Below are 14,477 nucleotides of genomic sequence, written 5' to 3'. Positions count from 1 at the left end.
GCAAAGCCGTGGCTGACTAGGCTTGGTAGTACAGATCACCGCTGCATAATTCGACTTCATCCTGCGTGTCCATTGCACTCGATCTATTGCGCAGCCATGTGTGGAACAGCTCCCGCCATCGTTGACGTTGACTCGGCTAATTCTACAAGGTTCTGTCTTTTCTCAGTAGCTATTGTTTCGCTTGCGTTCCTCCTAGTATGAATGGTTGTATCTGCATTCGTGAGACGATTCGCTGTATCTCAATCTATGACAATCGGACGACATGTAGAATGACTAGACTCTCCTACAAGCTCTTCGGACACCAACACACCGTATAATAGCACATCTACTCGCGTTATAAAAACAATATACTCCAATCAAGTGCTATGCCTTGTTGTCCTGTTTGGAATCGCTGCATGCACGAAGCTCCTTCCTACCACCGTAGTTGCCCTTTCTACCGCAGTCGACTTCAGCATGGGCTTAATGCCCACCGATCACAGATACCATCTATCGACACTTGGCCAGGAGCATGAACGTAGTAACCTCATCCACCACCAACACGTCCTGATTGTGCATGGTTCATGTCTCACGCACGCTCATTCACCAAGAGCGCGCCGACAACACAACCACCAGCCTATTCTCACAAGAGCATCAGACCTGCACTAGGCACCTTGTCTGCACCTTGTCAATACCACCACCACCACCACCACCACCAAACTACCAACCCACCACAATTCAACCCTCAGCACTTGCGACTATAGCATCATGCCGAAACGCAAAAACTCGGACACACCGACCGCAACGGCGCCGACCAAGAAGACCAGAAATACAAAACAGTGTAAGTGTATTGGTGTTTTTTTTGTTGGCAATCATCATTTACAAGGAGTGGGGTGAGGTGAGATGAACGTCGATGAAAGACCGGCGCAACATGTCAGCCTTGCCTCCGAGGTGCGGGGCATGATTGGTGGGGGCCGGCTCCAATTATGGCTGCCTCCGAATGCCGTCACTTTTGCACATCGAGACCCTGTGTCTCTTCCAAAGCCTAGCATAACTTCTGCTTCACTTCCCTCGGCGTCTATTCTCCCCGAACCCTCCGCGCCCTGTTCTTCCCCGTGCTGCGCTCGTTATCGCACGACCTGCCACCTACGCGCCGCACGATCCTGCTATCGAGCAACGAACATTGGAAGACAAGGATATACGGAATCGCTGACACAAGATGCCTCCAGCGTACACGGCGCAGCAGAAGGCTGCAATCACCCAGTTCATGAGCTTCACACAGATGGACCGCACCGCTGCAGTACGAGTGCTCAAGAGCCACGGCTGGGACGCCCAGAACGCCGTCAATGGGTAAGTTCTTGTGTCATTTTCTTTTCTCATACGCTCCTACGGACCCTCTGCAAGGCGCCTGGATCGATCGCCGGAAACGCAACACCTGTGAATGAGTTTGCAGAACTGGGAGGCAAGGACAGAGACACAACGTGCGGGAGGCGCATGGCATCGGGCCGCACACGCAGAGCGCGCATTCCTGGCGCACACTTTCTGGGGAACTGCGTTGTACACGCTTTGGCGTGCCCATCCACAAGCAGTGGTCACGCCTTCTACGTGGTCCGCAAGCAGCACCATACCACCTTCTGAATGGGCCAGCATGTGTCTCGTTGAGTAAACATGGCCAGCGCTGCTTCTGCCTCGACTCACTCTCTACCCACAACACTCCTTAGCCACGTTTCTGCAACTACCCTTGCCCAGCATGTTCGGCGCCTCTGAAGACCGTGCCAGACAGCTCGCCGGCCGACAGCGCTGGAAGCGAATAAGCTCTAGCGGTTCAAGCTCCAGTCATCGATCGGTCAGTTCCTTGAGCCAAGTATCGCATTGGGGGACATCGTCTATATTCGAGCAGAACATCCAGCGCCCTACGTCGATTCCTGAACGGTACGCATATGCGGCCAACGGCACTCAAGACGGCTCGCACAACCCAGGAGGGGTACAGCATACCTCACAGCATGCTGCATCGCCCGACGCCGAGGTGGCTCTGTCGCAGATGACGAACAATGACCAGCATCCACCAACGCAGCAGCAGAGGAGACAAACCGAACACTTGAGCCAGGTGCTCTACAACGACACAGCCACTAGCAACGGACGTTACCCGTCCTCAAGTCAGTTCGTGCTTCCTACCCACATAAAACAGCATGGGTCCTTTGAGTCAAAAACTACCATATTTCATCGGCTGCGCAACGCAAGTGCGCCAACACCGCAGACATACACGGCGGGTCCCGAGTCGACTACAACGCCGGCGCACAACCTCACGAGCCGGTCCATCTCTACGAGCGTAGCAGAAGCACATCCGACTGTGTCGATGCGAGGTGGTGCACTATACGGACCCCACCTTATCGCAACCCCCGTCTACACGACTGGCACGCACTGGATTGCTACAGCCAAGAATCATCCCTGCTGGGAACTTCCATACAACACTGGTCTCATGTACAGAGTCTTTCTGGATTCGCTGCCTCTAGCACAGGTCACCAAATTCATCTTCATCTTTTGTGGCCGTGTAGACCGTGTGCGTGACCAGTTCGACTCGGCTCGACGTCTTTTTTTCTACCATCTCGACTCCGCCGATCAGCTGAACTTCAAGCGTATGATCATAGAGCGAGCAAAGGAGCTGCTAGGATTGTATCTAAACAAACAACAATACCCGCCCCACGAATTGGTCAGACTCCAGACGACATCAAAGCAGGGCGACGACTACCCACTTGCCTGCTTGCCGTATCTGGTAGAAGCTACGCTGCCAACGGAGACCACTCATACAACTTTTCCCGTTGAGAAAATCACTCTGGATAGTGATTTGATCATGGATCATGCGACAGCGGTCCGGTAGACTGCCCGACCTGACCTGCCCTTGAAACAGATAACGACTTCACGCCACAAATACGTCATGGCTTCCGCTAACACACTACCTGCAGATACTACGGCGCCGGCGGCGGTGGTTCAAATACATCTGCTGCTACCAAGGCGACATTGAACAAGCTCTTCGACAAGTACCGGGAGGACCCCACAGGGGAGCCTGACGCTATTGGCGTTGAAGGCACGATGAGTTACCTTCCGCAGCTCGAAGTTGATCTCGAAGGCATGGAGTCGCTCGCTGCACTCGAAATCATTCAAGCCCCTACCATGGGCGAGATTAGTCGAGACGGCTTCGTGAACGGCTGGCTAGAGCGAGAGTGAGTCGCACATCCCGATCTGCTTTTGGCGCGTAAACACTAATCTTGCTGTAGCTGCGACACCATCGATAAGCAGAAGGCTTACATCAAGAACCTCAAGACTCAGCTGCCTACAGATAAGGCGGTCTTCACAAGGGTCTACAAGTACACATTCTTCCTAGCTAAGACTGGGCAACAGAAGGCTGTAGCTCTTGAGTCGGCCATCCTTTACTGGGACCTTCTCTTCGCTTCACCGCTTTCTGCAGTCAAGTGGTCGACCCCCAGCACCCCCTGGCTGGACTGGTGGAAGGAGTTTCTCAATGCATCCTGGAAGAAAAGCGTCAACAAGGACATGTGGAACGAGACGTTGAAGTTCGCGCAGCTCACCCTCCAAGACGAGGCCATCAGCTTCTGGAACGAGGAGTCTTCTTGGCCGTCTGTCATCGATGACTTTGTCGAGTGGGTCAAGAACGAGAAGCGGGGCGGCAGCGAGCAGAAGGCTGAGGAGATGGAGTACTGAGCCGTCCTTGCGTCTCGACATGGGATCGACGATGATAGGCTCAGCTCTGTCAATAACAGCGAAAAGACCGCAGGTGGGAGTTACACCGAGTATGGATAGATATGCCTGCGCCACCAACACAGCTTGGGTCAAGGACGATGGCGCCATTTGCAGCGCAGCATGGTATAACAGGAGCATGTACACTTTGTACCTGCCCAACAGGATACAACTTTGACATTGAAAGCATCTTAGCAGATAGAATAGCTCGGCATGGCGTCCTCAAGGCTTGAATTACCAGAGAACATTCACTCGTCATCAATTCGTGATGCGCCAGCCGTTGGGCGACAGGCTCCCACCAGACTGCGAGGTGCATATTCAATCCAACGTGTCAAGCGCCTTCCGGCAAACCAAAAACCCCAACCTGTCCATGCGTGCTCTTGACGTTCCCAGCTCGAGGTGGTGGTCTTCGCCGCTGGCCGGCCGAGAAAGTGCTAGTTAAAAATCGCTTACTAGCGTGTCTTGGCTGCTGGTGCCCGCACTGCAATTCGAGACAACACAATTTGCACGATTCCGTCCGTCAAACTAACCTCACAGCAGACAAAGTACGTCGCCCACAGGTCGGAATATTGTCTCAGTACTGATTGCAACAGATGGCCGCCGCTAAGAAGCATGTCGCGATCGTCAAGAAGCGTACGCTGAGCCCACGTACTCGAACCGCAAATTTCGCAGACTGACGCAACCAATGCAGACACCAAGCGCTTCAACCGCCACCAGTCTGACCGCTTTATGCGTATGATGCTCCCGGAATTGAGAGGATAGGGATAGATATTGACTTGGAACAGGCGTCGACCCCTCGTGGCGCAAGCCCAAGGGTATTGACAACCGCGTCCGCAGGCGGTTCAAGGGCCAGGCTGCTATGCCCAAGGTACGGATTGCCTCCACCATACGACAGCCGACAGATCTGCACTGCTGGATGGAACAGCGCTGTCGTGGGAAACATCTGTGACACGGACCGAGACTGACAATCGCGACACAGATCGGTTACGGATCCAACCGCAAGACCCGTCACCTGATGCCCTCCGGCCACAAGGCTTTCGTCGTCAACAACGGTACGACTGCGCAACTCTCCTCCTGCTTGGGCTGCCACTAATGACTGCTCAGTTAACGATGTCGACCTCCTCCTCATGCACAACACCACCTTCGCCGCCGAGATCGCCCACGCCGTTTCCGCACGCAAGCGCATCGACATCATCGCCCGCGCGAAGCAGATTGGTGTTAAGGTTACCAACGACAAGGCTCGCGTCAAGACCGAGTCGTAGAGGAGCGTGGATTTTCACTTGGGCGGGGCATACAAGGCGTCTCTCTGATTAGTTACGATCTCAATGGGAAGGCTTTTCCTCTGTGGCTCGCTTCTTTCGACATGACGGGTGACATGCATGACATGCACTTCGAAAATCATTGCGACATGTTCCTGCGGGATGATCAGAGGGTATGACACGAGAGGAGCAAGAGCAAAAAATGCAATGAAAATGAGCCACCTTGTTGGGAATACAGTTGAGAACCGTGATGCTGACAGCCACCGATGAACCACTTTCCAATCAGCATCTCCACTTCTGGAACGAGCTTGATGCGGATAGCATCAAGTAGCTTGAAGCTTTGTCACTGCTACTATGACATCTACCACTGGAAAGGACCGGTCGCCTCCACGGTCAGTATGGGCTATTGGTACATCTATCTATGCAGCGCAATAGCACACAGTCAAGCCACGAACTATCTGGTCAGCCTACCACCACCCCAGCTGTATTCCAGCACCAAATCAGCCGTAATGCACGATCATCACCATATTGCGACATCAAGCACTGCATGGCTTGGGTCTATCACTCCTGCGCCAAGTGCCAAATCCGTACGACTTGGCATGGGCTATTGGCTTTCTCACGCAATGGCCGAGCCTCACGTCCTATGAACATTCCACATGCTTGTCTTGCATTCGTTTCCTATATGCACTTGCAGTTCCTTGCCCAATACTGTGACTGGACCAGCCTGACAGGACCATGCAGTGCATGGACCTACCCTTCGCACAACCAACGATTCCTGACCCCAGCTTGACTGGCTGAAGCACGAGCACCATTATCCTTCCGATCGTCAAGCAGCTTCATCTACCTGCCCGTCTTAGCCCAGGACCGACCAACTCACCGCACATTGATGAACCTGAATAAAGCCGTTACAGCTCCGGGACGCCGGGTACGGCTGCGGTAGCGATCTGTGAAACATGGCACTGGCACTTTTGACATGGCTGGACGATGGAGACAGCGCTGGTAAGTTCAGGGCACCCAAGAACGGGACCCGCGGATTCTTAGGTGGTGTTTGAGCTGTGCGTGGTTGCTGAGCCCCAATTGTGGACTCTTCGGTGTTGATGTTCGCGCTTACGGGTGCACTTGTTGCTTCCGCGTAGCTGCTAGTCAGGCACTGAGCTCCACACCATCCCTTCGACACCCGCACTCTACAGCTCCCACACCGCCATGCTTGTCGCTGCGCCTGTCACTGCGTTGCTGCAGTTTCACTCACGAGCACCTACCTTATCACTGTCCTACGTCAAGGCGTCTTATCTTGCAATGCGCTGCCACGCCCATGCCACTCGCGCGCTGATTGGCCCTTGCAGCATGGGCGTGGTGGGTGTTGTAAGGCAGGCATGCGTTTGTACGGATCGCGGGAACAGCAGTGTGCGCGGGGTGTCTGAGAGCAAGAGGTGGGAGAAGCCGGGGCTTTGTGCTGAAGAGGAGCTGACCGGGTGGTGCGTGATGACGAATAACGAGCAGCTCGTTTGCCAGCTCGACCAAAAAGCGAGGCTCAAGGGTAAGCTCCCACTCGATGTGAACCCGCATCGACACCAAACCCGAGTTCCAACACGACCTTTGACCCACAGTCTGCACTACTTTGTTGCTTGGGACGGTCGAAGCGCCCTCTTCATTTCCTTTCTTCGCCCGGCAGAGTCTTCCACAAACCCAACACTTTATTAGCTCCTGTCCATTGAATAGCTTGATACCTGCAACGCCTTTGTCCTCGAAATTCCTCTTTAGCATACATCGGTGAGCTGCGTTGCAAAGGCTTGCTCAGCCTTCCCTTGGGAAAGACTCGTGCTTTGCACGCAGCGGACACACCGGCAACGCTCGGCCACTCAGAACACGAATTCGCCATCCGTGTGATCGAACTTTCTACCAAGAGCCTGCGCCTCCCTCGTCAGATTGCTCATCTCCTGTTGCATTGTTACTCTTTTAGGCCTTTCCCTCGTGCTTGCTTTGCCACAGCAACAGCTCTTTTTCTACCCGAGGCGAGCCACCCCACTGTACACTCCACATTCGACTCCACTTGGAGCAGACGGACTTCTTCCAAAAACCATCAAAGTCCACCACATCAGTTTCAAACTTCAAGATGTCGCCAAACTTGTTCCTGGCCACACAGAAGCTCTTTTCTCCCCACAAATGGTTCCGGAATAGCCACTCACAGGAACGCTCCGTCAGAAAAACAGAGCACTGGGCTGAGCCCAAGCCAGGCCTCTATGAGTACATCCCGGGTCGAGGCTGGTACTTGGTTGCAAAACTGAAAGAAGCTTCTCATGACATTTCCGCAACGACCGCTGAGGGAGGACCAGTACAGGTCCCCCAGGACCTGCCCAAGGAGTACGAAAAGCTCGCCCGTCCGATTTCTGCACACTGGTCACGTGTTCTGAAGCGGTACATGCTGGAGGACGATTACAAATCTCGCAAGAAGTACGGTGCCATCCAGAACGACCGCGGCAGGAACATTGAAGTTGGCTTCTTCCGCCTTGATAACGGTGTTGCATGGGTCCAGTGCTGGGACCAGGAAGGCACTTTTATACCTGGACCCTACAAGCTCTGGTGCATCAGCCAACGCACAGGCCAATTCAGACCGATGCTGAAAGGCGACGATCCCAAGTTTGCCGGCTCACGCAACAGTTCTCGCAGCGACTCACGTAATCCTTCGTTCGAGCGCGATGTCGATAGCCAAAGCCAGGATTCACGCAACACTGAGTTCTACGTCAGTACATCCCAGGCGGCAAGCAACAGGGATGGTCCTAGCGTACCCAATACCCGACCCAACAGCATCCGTATGACGCCGTCTCACTCGACATCAACAACTCACAGCCAGCCTGCTTCGCGCCGTTCAAGCCCCAGGCGCAACGGCAGCATTGAGTACGAGAAAGAGAAAGCTGCTATGCGCCAAATGGCGAGAGACCACCGAGAGGCTTTGGTCGCTGCGGCGAACAAGTCGCGTACGGACTCGAAGACGGCTGTCGAGCGGGTTGAGCGCGGTCGTTCTGATGCTACGAAGGAGGTTACCTCCAACTAAAAGTGTGTTTTGGGTCGGCGTTGTGGGTATCGGGTCACTGCTTGGGTTTTAGAAGCACATCTTCCTTCATGACTTTCCTCTGCCACGGCCGAAAGAGCGCTACTTTCAAGCGCTGTGCTGGGTGCTTCTTCTGCACACTTCTTTCCTTCTCTTCATTTGGCGTACGACTGCATCTTTAGTATACGGTATACCCACACACATTTCTTTTTAGATTTGACGGTCCACTCGAGCGCTTCACGACGTAGACGTACGATGTATAGCGCAGTAAATCCAAGTCAAACCTTGCTCCCTGCACTCTCCCTCCCCTTTCTACGTGCGTGTTTTCCCAACACCCTTGCTGCCGTTTGGTGCCATCACATCGGCCCCCGTTTGGCCTTCCACACGAATCACTGCACCCGTTTGTCAACTCCATGACATTCCGCCCCCAGAGAATTCTAAACATCCTTCATGGTCCTGGCGTCACAGTCCTTCGTGCTTCACATTACGTGCACTGTAGTCTGTAGCTACGTGATCTGTGTGAGAGTATATAGTGCGCCACTCTAGACAACGACCTCAACTTTGCATTCCTACTACAAAACCACTTCCACGTTCTCACGTCGTGTCTGGCGTCTACTGTCCTAGCATCGATCTATAGTTCCGTCTACCGAACATCAAGAAACGACCATGTCGGGCAATATCTCTACTGATGATAACACGAGTTTCAAAGACAACTTCGAGCGGCTCTGTGACGAGCTGGTGCGGCAGAACGCAGATGTATGTGTCAGCTCTGCACCCTCGCCGTGCACGGAAGCTTGGATGAAACTAGCCAGTCTTCTGCAGATGCGTAGCAGTTACTTGGAACACCAGGTTCGAGAGCTGCAGGAGGCGAATGAGAGTCTGGATGAAGATGTCCACTGGCACATCGAGGCACTTGGGGAGCTGGGGGAACGATTGAGAGAAGCGCGGTTTGAGCGCGCGACTGCTTTGGCTGAGTTGCGGGACCGGCAAGAGGTTCGAAGCGCTTGCTCAAAGTGCGACATGGCATCATCCGCTGCGGATGAAGGGTCTTGCTATACTGACATAACTGACCCTGGACCCTCTACATCATATTTAGGCTATGACGAAGACAACGTCACGCAACATAACAACGCACCCGACGCCACTTCTACGCATGCTCCCGAGCTCACGCCATACCCACCAGCAGCGAGAGCCATGCATCTCCCAGCGACAGGTTTCTACTTGTACCCGGACTCCTCTGTACTCACCCTCCTAACCGAACCCCCCCAATCCTTCCAGTGGCCACTCGGTACCACATTGGAAGGGATCCGCGAAAACCTCATCTCACGCCATGAGTGCGGTATCGAGGACAATGTCCATCTTGCTGCAGTTCTGGAGATCATCGACCAGAGGGAAATCATGGGTGTGCAACTCCCAGGACCAACGCGGGATAGTGCGGTTTGGATTGACGTTCCAGACGCCCATGGTATTGCTTTGGTGGACAACGATGTCCAGGTTGATGCGTGGAGGTCTCGCGGTTCGGATATGGTACCGGGTGGGTGCGGGATGCGGGATCCAAGATATCGATGACGAGTTTATTGGCGGTGCTGGCCGTGTCCACGGTCTTGGTGAGATGGCCGCCCCAGCGGTGCATCATCGAGAAGGCAGTGGCGATTGCTTGGACGATCCTTATCCATCAGATCGAGTTCAGCGACGATGTTACGATAACATACGGTGTGCGTTTCTTGAACCTGCTGCGTGTATACCCTCAGCCCTTTTGCATGAAGGGTACGTAGGTCCTGATAGCCATTTCTTCAAGAAGCCACCTTGTGCATGGGAAGTGTGCGTTCACTGCGGTATACCGGATCCTCGACTTTCTGACTGGAGAGTCTGCGCCGATCAACGCAGCAGCAAAGCGAAGGCCTGAATTTTCCACTCGAGTTTCTGTAAACATGTGTTCACGCTATTTCAGAGATGCGGGTATATCTTGCGCTTTGTAGTTTTGTTCATTCACTGGGCAATATTTCACTTACATGTACACAGACGAAATATGTGGAAGGTATAGTCTGCTGTATATAAATAAAAGCCTCTGCAGCATCTGCCCTTGGTCCAGAAAACCAGGTTGTCGAGTCTAATGATGTCTACACTAGTACTGCTCGGTAGGAGTGCGACATTAGGTTGCAAGAGAAGTGAGATACGAGACCCATCGCGATACCAGACCGTGAAATGAAAGATTCCCAGGAAACACCGGCCAACACTGTGACAGAGCCGAATAATCTCGTATTCCAGTCTGTCCATAAGAGAACAACCGTGCTGCAGATCAACCCCAAAAGCGCCCAAAATACTACACAGGACAGATGTGGCGCTACCATCCAGATGTTTCCTGGACCGAAAGAGCGGTCGTATACTCAAGTTGTCCAACACCACTCCCAGAGACTGTGTGTACTGACAGCTGCTATCAAATACTTAGACCGGACTTCTACCTTCTTTCCATCAGGTGCCTCATCCCACTCGCTCAGAAATCCCGGAAGATTCTCTCTGCGCTTCTTGCGTTACCGCAAGATTTATGTTGGTACACTTGTTCTCACTCGATCCTGGCCGATACTGGCATGGGTTTCGGACTGAAAACGTGGATTTCCGGATTATGGTGGTGCGGTGGATCTTGGGTCATGGGATCGCAATGGTGGATTTGACACGAGACGAGATGACCGCGGAGATGGGAGGTGTGTGAATTGTGGCGTAATGACAGGCTGGATCATGGGCGGGGTTGAGCGGGGAATGTGACTGGGACCTTGGTGTTGACAGCAAGATCATAGCCAATTCGTTGATGTTAACCGGAGCAGTTACTGTTGCTGAGCTCGTGTGATGCTCACCGCATTGTAGTGGTTTCTTGAAGAGCACAGGTTTTGGTAACCCGCCCAGCTGCAAATATCAGAAGCAGACTCAGGCATGATTTATACTGTTACGAACAGACGAAAACGATGGCGCAGCTTGACCGTTTCGATAATCGTTATGATTCAATGAAGATCCCATACTTCATCGAAATTAACGAGGATCGACCGCTGCTACGTCCGAGGTAGTCTTCAGGGTGGGACACAAGGAGCAAAAGGGGAACTGGAAGACAATGTTCGATCCACCCGAAGATCCAGTCTGACATTGAGGTCTTGTCCGCTTGTGGTCACCTGAAACCGCGAACGAGTGTGGTTCTTGATCGACTCTCGGCTCAATATCAAATTGGCTCCTGCAGGATGCCGACAACTCGCATCGCAAGTCACATCAATCCTCCGCACGCTAAGCGAACAGTAGCGCCTTGGCGCAATGATGGTCCTGAGAAAGCGCAGGCTATGACGCTGCTAGGTCGCCGCAAAGATGCCGTGGCCGGCGAGACAACGGACGGTCGGTGCTTTCGAATTCATACTTGTTGGGCTCACATCAATCAAACGCCTTCGTGCGATCTTTTCATGTCTTCTTTGCCATATTGTCGTGCCACCAGATCGAGCAGTTTCCATAGCGCTGCGGCATGGCTCGAGTCGCGCCTAATGGCCCTCGTCCAGATGGGGAAGAGACGGACGTCAACGGAAGGGTGGAGGCTGATGAGGCACGTGAAGGGACCAATCGCTATCAACAAAACGCAACGCTTGGAGACGACATGAAAGAGGGGGGAAAGGAAAAGAAAGAGCCAGCGAAGATCAAGAAAGCATGGGACAAGCTAGGACTCGACGCCGGGACGTTGATGATGATGGGCAAGGCCGCGCTCCCACCAACAATAGCAATCGCCATGTACCAAGCCGACAAGGTCGCGCAAACGTTCTCAACTCTCGGATATCTTGTCGCTGTCATTTCGATCCTTGGGTTTTGCATCATGCCGAGAGCAAAGTTCATTCAAACCATGACTTTGAACATCCTCAGCACATGCGTTGGCTCAGCTATCGCATTACTGATGGTGTGGTCCGCCGTCAAAGCACGCGAACACACTACAGTTCCTGGCGCGACCCCACAGCGATACAACTCTTCACAGTCTGCAGTCCTGGGTGTATGGTTGTTTTTCCAGACCTACATCGTTAACACGCTGAAAGCGAAGTTTCCACAACTGGCTTTCCCAGCTATCATCTACTCGATCCTGATCGATGTCGCGGCGACTTCAGGTTTTTTTTTCACGACGCCTGCACAGTGCGAAGCTTTCATTCGGAGCCTTCTCATCTCATTTCTTACTGGGTTTGGCCTTGCCACTGGTGTAAGCTTGTTCATCATTCCTATCACCTGTCGGGCGGTTGTTGTAAAGGAGATGACTGGGTACATTGGGTTGTTGAAAGGAGCGATTGGAGCACAAAAGGGATACCTCCACAGTCTGGAAGGATCAGACATGTTCGGGCAGACATACATACCTGAAGCCGACGAGGGCAACGATGCAGACAAGGAGAGAAAATCCAAGGCTAAGCCGGAAGTTGCAGCTGTAAAGAAGATGACAGCTGCTCTTCAGGAATTGCACGGAAAGCTCACTACAGATCTTGTGTTCGCTAAAAGAGAGATCGCGTACGGCAAGCTGACGCCAGACGATTTCGAAGGTATATTCAAGCACCTGAGATCTATCTTGATGCCGATTCTTGGTCTTGGTTCAGTGATGGATTTATTCGAGCGAGCGGCAGAGATCAATCATTGGGACGGCGAAGAAGTGTCAGAGCATGATCAAGAATTACGGGAAAAGGCTGTCGGCGAGTGGAATGAGCTGTTCTCGTTCGTCCACGAACCATTCGATCAAATCATGCAGACTATGGACGAGGGCCTCACGCATGTCATGCTCAGGATGCAGTTCACAAAGCCTCCTAAGAAGAAGAAAGGCCAGAACCAGGGTGATGCGGAGGCAAAGGGCGATACAGTGAAGCCTGGCGACAAGAACTTCGCAGAGTATATGAAGAAACAAGCCGACATTTTCTACAGCTCAAAGGAGCCAACGCTCCGCCACTGGGTTGAGAGCAAGGGTATAAATCTAAGCGCCGACTACTTCTCACGTCCCGATGAGATTGACGACGAGACACTTAAACGCCTGCCTAGCATCGCCACACGAAAGCGTGACCAGCGACAGTTGTACATCGTTCTGTACGTCATCTTCTTGCTCAACTCAATCAGCCGCTCGATCCTTGAGTTTGTCAAATTTGCCGACGAACATGATCAAGCCACAGCAAAGAAGCAGATAATCAACCCCGGCGGGAAGCGCCTCAAGAAGTGGGTGAAGAGTATCCTCCAATCGCAGGACTCGAACCATGACGACGTGACGACGATTGCTGGCTTTGATAGGAACAACACCCGTGTCTACATGGGCGAGGCATACGAGAGCAAGAAAGACCCTGAGCATCTACCACCTAACAATGCCTGGGAGAAGTTTGGTAACGTCATCCGCGCATGGGCTAGATTCTTCCGCTCCTCTGAATCTGCGTTCGGTTTCCGCGCTGCATGTGCTACCATGTCGATTGGCATCATCGCCTTTCTCCGAGACACGCAAACCTTCTTCGTAGAACAACGTCTCGTCTGGGCCATGATCATGGTCGCTATCTCCATGACTCCGACTGCAGGTCAATCCATCTTCCAGTTCATGCTCCGCATTGCGGGAACCGCGGTTGCCATGTGCGTCGCCTGGCTGATCTGGTACATCCCTGACCAACGCACTGGGGGCGTCATCCCACTCCTTTGGTTCTTCGTCGCTATCGGCTTCTACATCCCACTAAAGCGTCTTGACCTCGTGATTGTCGGTATGATCAGTGTCGTCACCGCCACTATGATCGTAGGCTACGAACTGCAAGTCCGCAAAATCGGCGTCCAAGCCGCATCTGCCACCGGCCAACCTGCGTACCCCATCTACCAACTCGGTCCCTATCGCCTCGCAACCGTAGTCGTTGGTCTTGCGGTGGCATTCTTCTGGACTATATTCCCCTACCCGATTACCGAGCACTCTGCGCTCCGCCAGAAGCTTGGTGGCGCGCTGTACTTGAGTGCCAACTTCTACTCCATCATGCACGAGCAAGTTCTGTCGCGCATACGAGGCGATGCAGGCGATGAAGAGAACGACAAAACATCGCCAGGCTTCATGCTAAACAAAGTGCGAAACAAGGTCTTTGCGAAGCAAATGCTCACTCTGCAGGCACTCAAAATGCATTCCGGTTTCGTGAAATTCGAGTTCCCCCTTGGCGGCAAGTTCCCAGCGGAAGACTACGAGAAGATCATCGGCTACGTGAACAACATCGTGAATCACACGGCGTTGCTGGGCTATGCCAGCCAAGCCTTCACGCATCCATTCCTCGATCCCGACAGCCAGACGAGGAGGCGACATGGTCATCCACCAGCTTCCCGAAACAGGCCAGTCCTCAATGGTTCCATGACTTCCGGCGGGTGATCAAGGACGCGAACGTCACCTCCCATGAGATCACCACCTTGCTCTCCCTGCTCAGCTCTTCCATCCTGAA

The 14,477-nt window shown here is 53.2% G+C and overlaps 4 protein-coding genes across 4 annotated transcripts, besides 1 other annotated feature; all 4 read left to right on the top strand.

Moving 5' to 3' along the window:
- Window positions 1–669: 669 nt before the first annotated feature.
- Window positions 670–694: a tandem repeat.
- Window positions 695–1,195: 501 nt separating this feature from the next.
- EKO05_0005272 (Scaffold-type E3 ligase) lies at window positions 1,196–3,696 on the top strand (the record flags this gene model as incomplete). Its single annotated transcript, XM_038940187.1, has 4 exons — window positions 1,196–1,326; window positions 1,726–2,850; window positions 2,940–3,197; window positions 3,252–3,696. 4 exons carry the CDS (start codon window positions 1,196–1,198, stop codon window positions 3,694–3,696), a joined length of 1,959 nt encoding a protein of 652 aa, XP_038798293.1.
- A 629-nt stretch (window positions 3,697–4,325) lies between these two features.
- On the top strand, window positions 4,326–4,994 carry EKO05_0005271 (60S ribosomal protein L32; the record flags this gene model as incomplete). Its single annotated transcript, XM_038940033.2, has 5 exons — window positions 4,326–4,365; window positions 4,424–4,465; window positions 4,518–4,600; window positions 4,712–4,784; window positions 4,837–4,994. The coding sequence occupies 5 exons, from the start codon at window positions 4,326–4,328 to the stop codon at window positions 4,992–4,994; spliced, it is 396 nt and encodes a 131-aa protein (XP_038798292.2).
- A 2,110-nt stretch (window positions 4,995–7,104) lies between these two features.
- On the top strand, window positions 7,105–8,043 carry EKO05_0005270 (uncharacterized protein; the record flags this gene model as incomplete). Its single annotated transcript, XM_038945956.1, has 1 exon — window positions 7,105–8,043. One exon carries the CDS (start codon window positions 7,105–7,107, stop codon window positions 8,041–8,043), a length of 939 nt encoding a protein of 312 aa, XP_038798291.1.
- Window positions 8,044–11,539: 3,496 nt separating this feature from the next.
- On the top strand, window positions 11,540–14,407 carry EKO05_0005269 (uncharacterized protein; the record flags this gene model as incomplete). Its single annotated transcript, XM_059636565.1, has 1 exon — window positions 11,540–14,407. The coding sequence occupies one exon, from the start codon at window positions 11,540–11,542 to the stop codon at window positions 14,405–14,407; it is 2,868 nt and encodes a 955-aa protein (XP_059492548.1).
- Window positions 14,408–14,477: the final 70 nt, after the last annotated feature.

The sequence above is a fragment of the Ascochyta rabiei genome, chromosome 8, assembly GCF_004011695.2.
Source record: "Ascochyta rabiei chromosome 8, complete sequence".
Classification (NCBI taxonomy): domain Eukaryota; kingdom Fungi; phylum Ascomycota; class Dothideomycetes; order Pleosporales; family Didymellaceae; genus Ascochyta; species Ascochyta rabiei.
The sequence above is the reverse complement of the archived record's forward strand: the minus strand, read 5'-3'. Positions and strand labels throughout refer to the sequence as shown.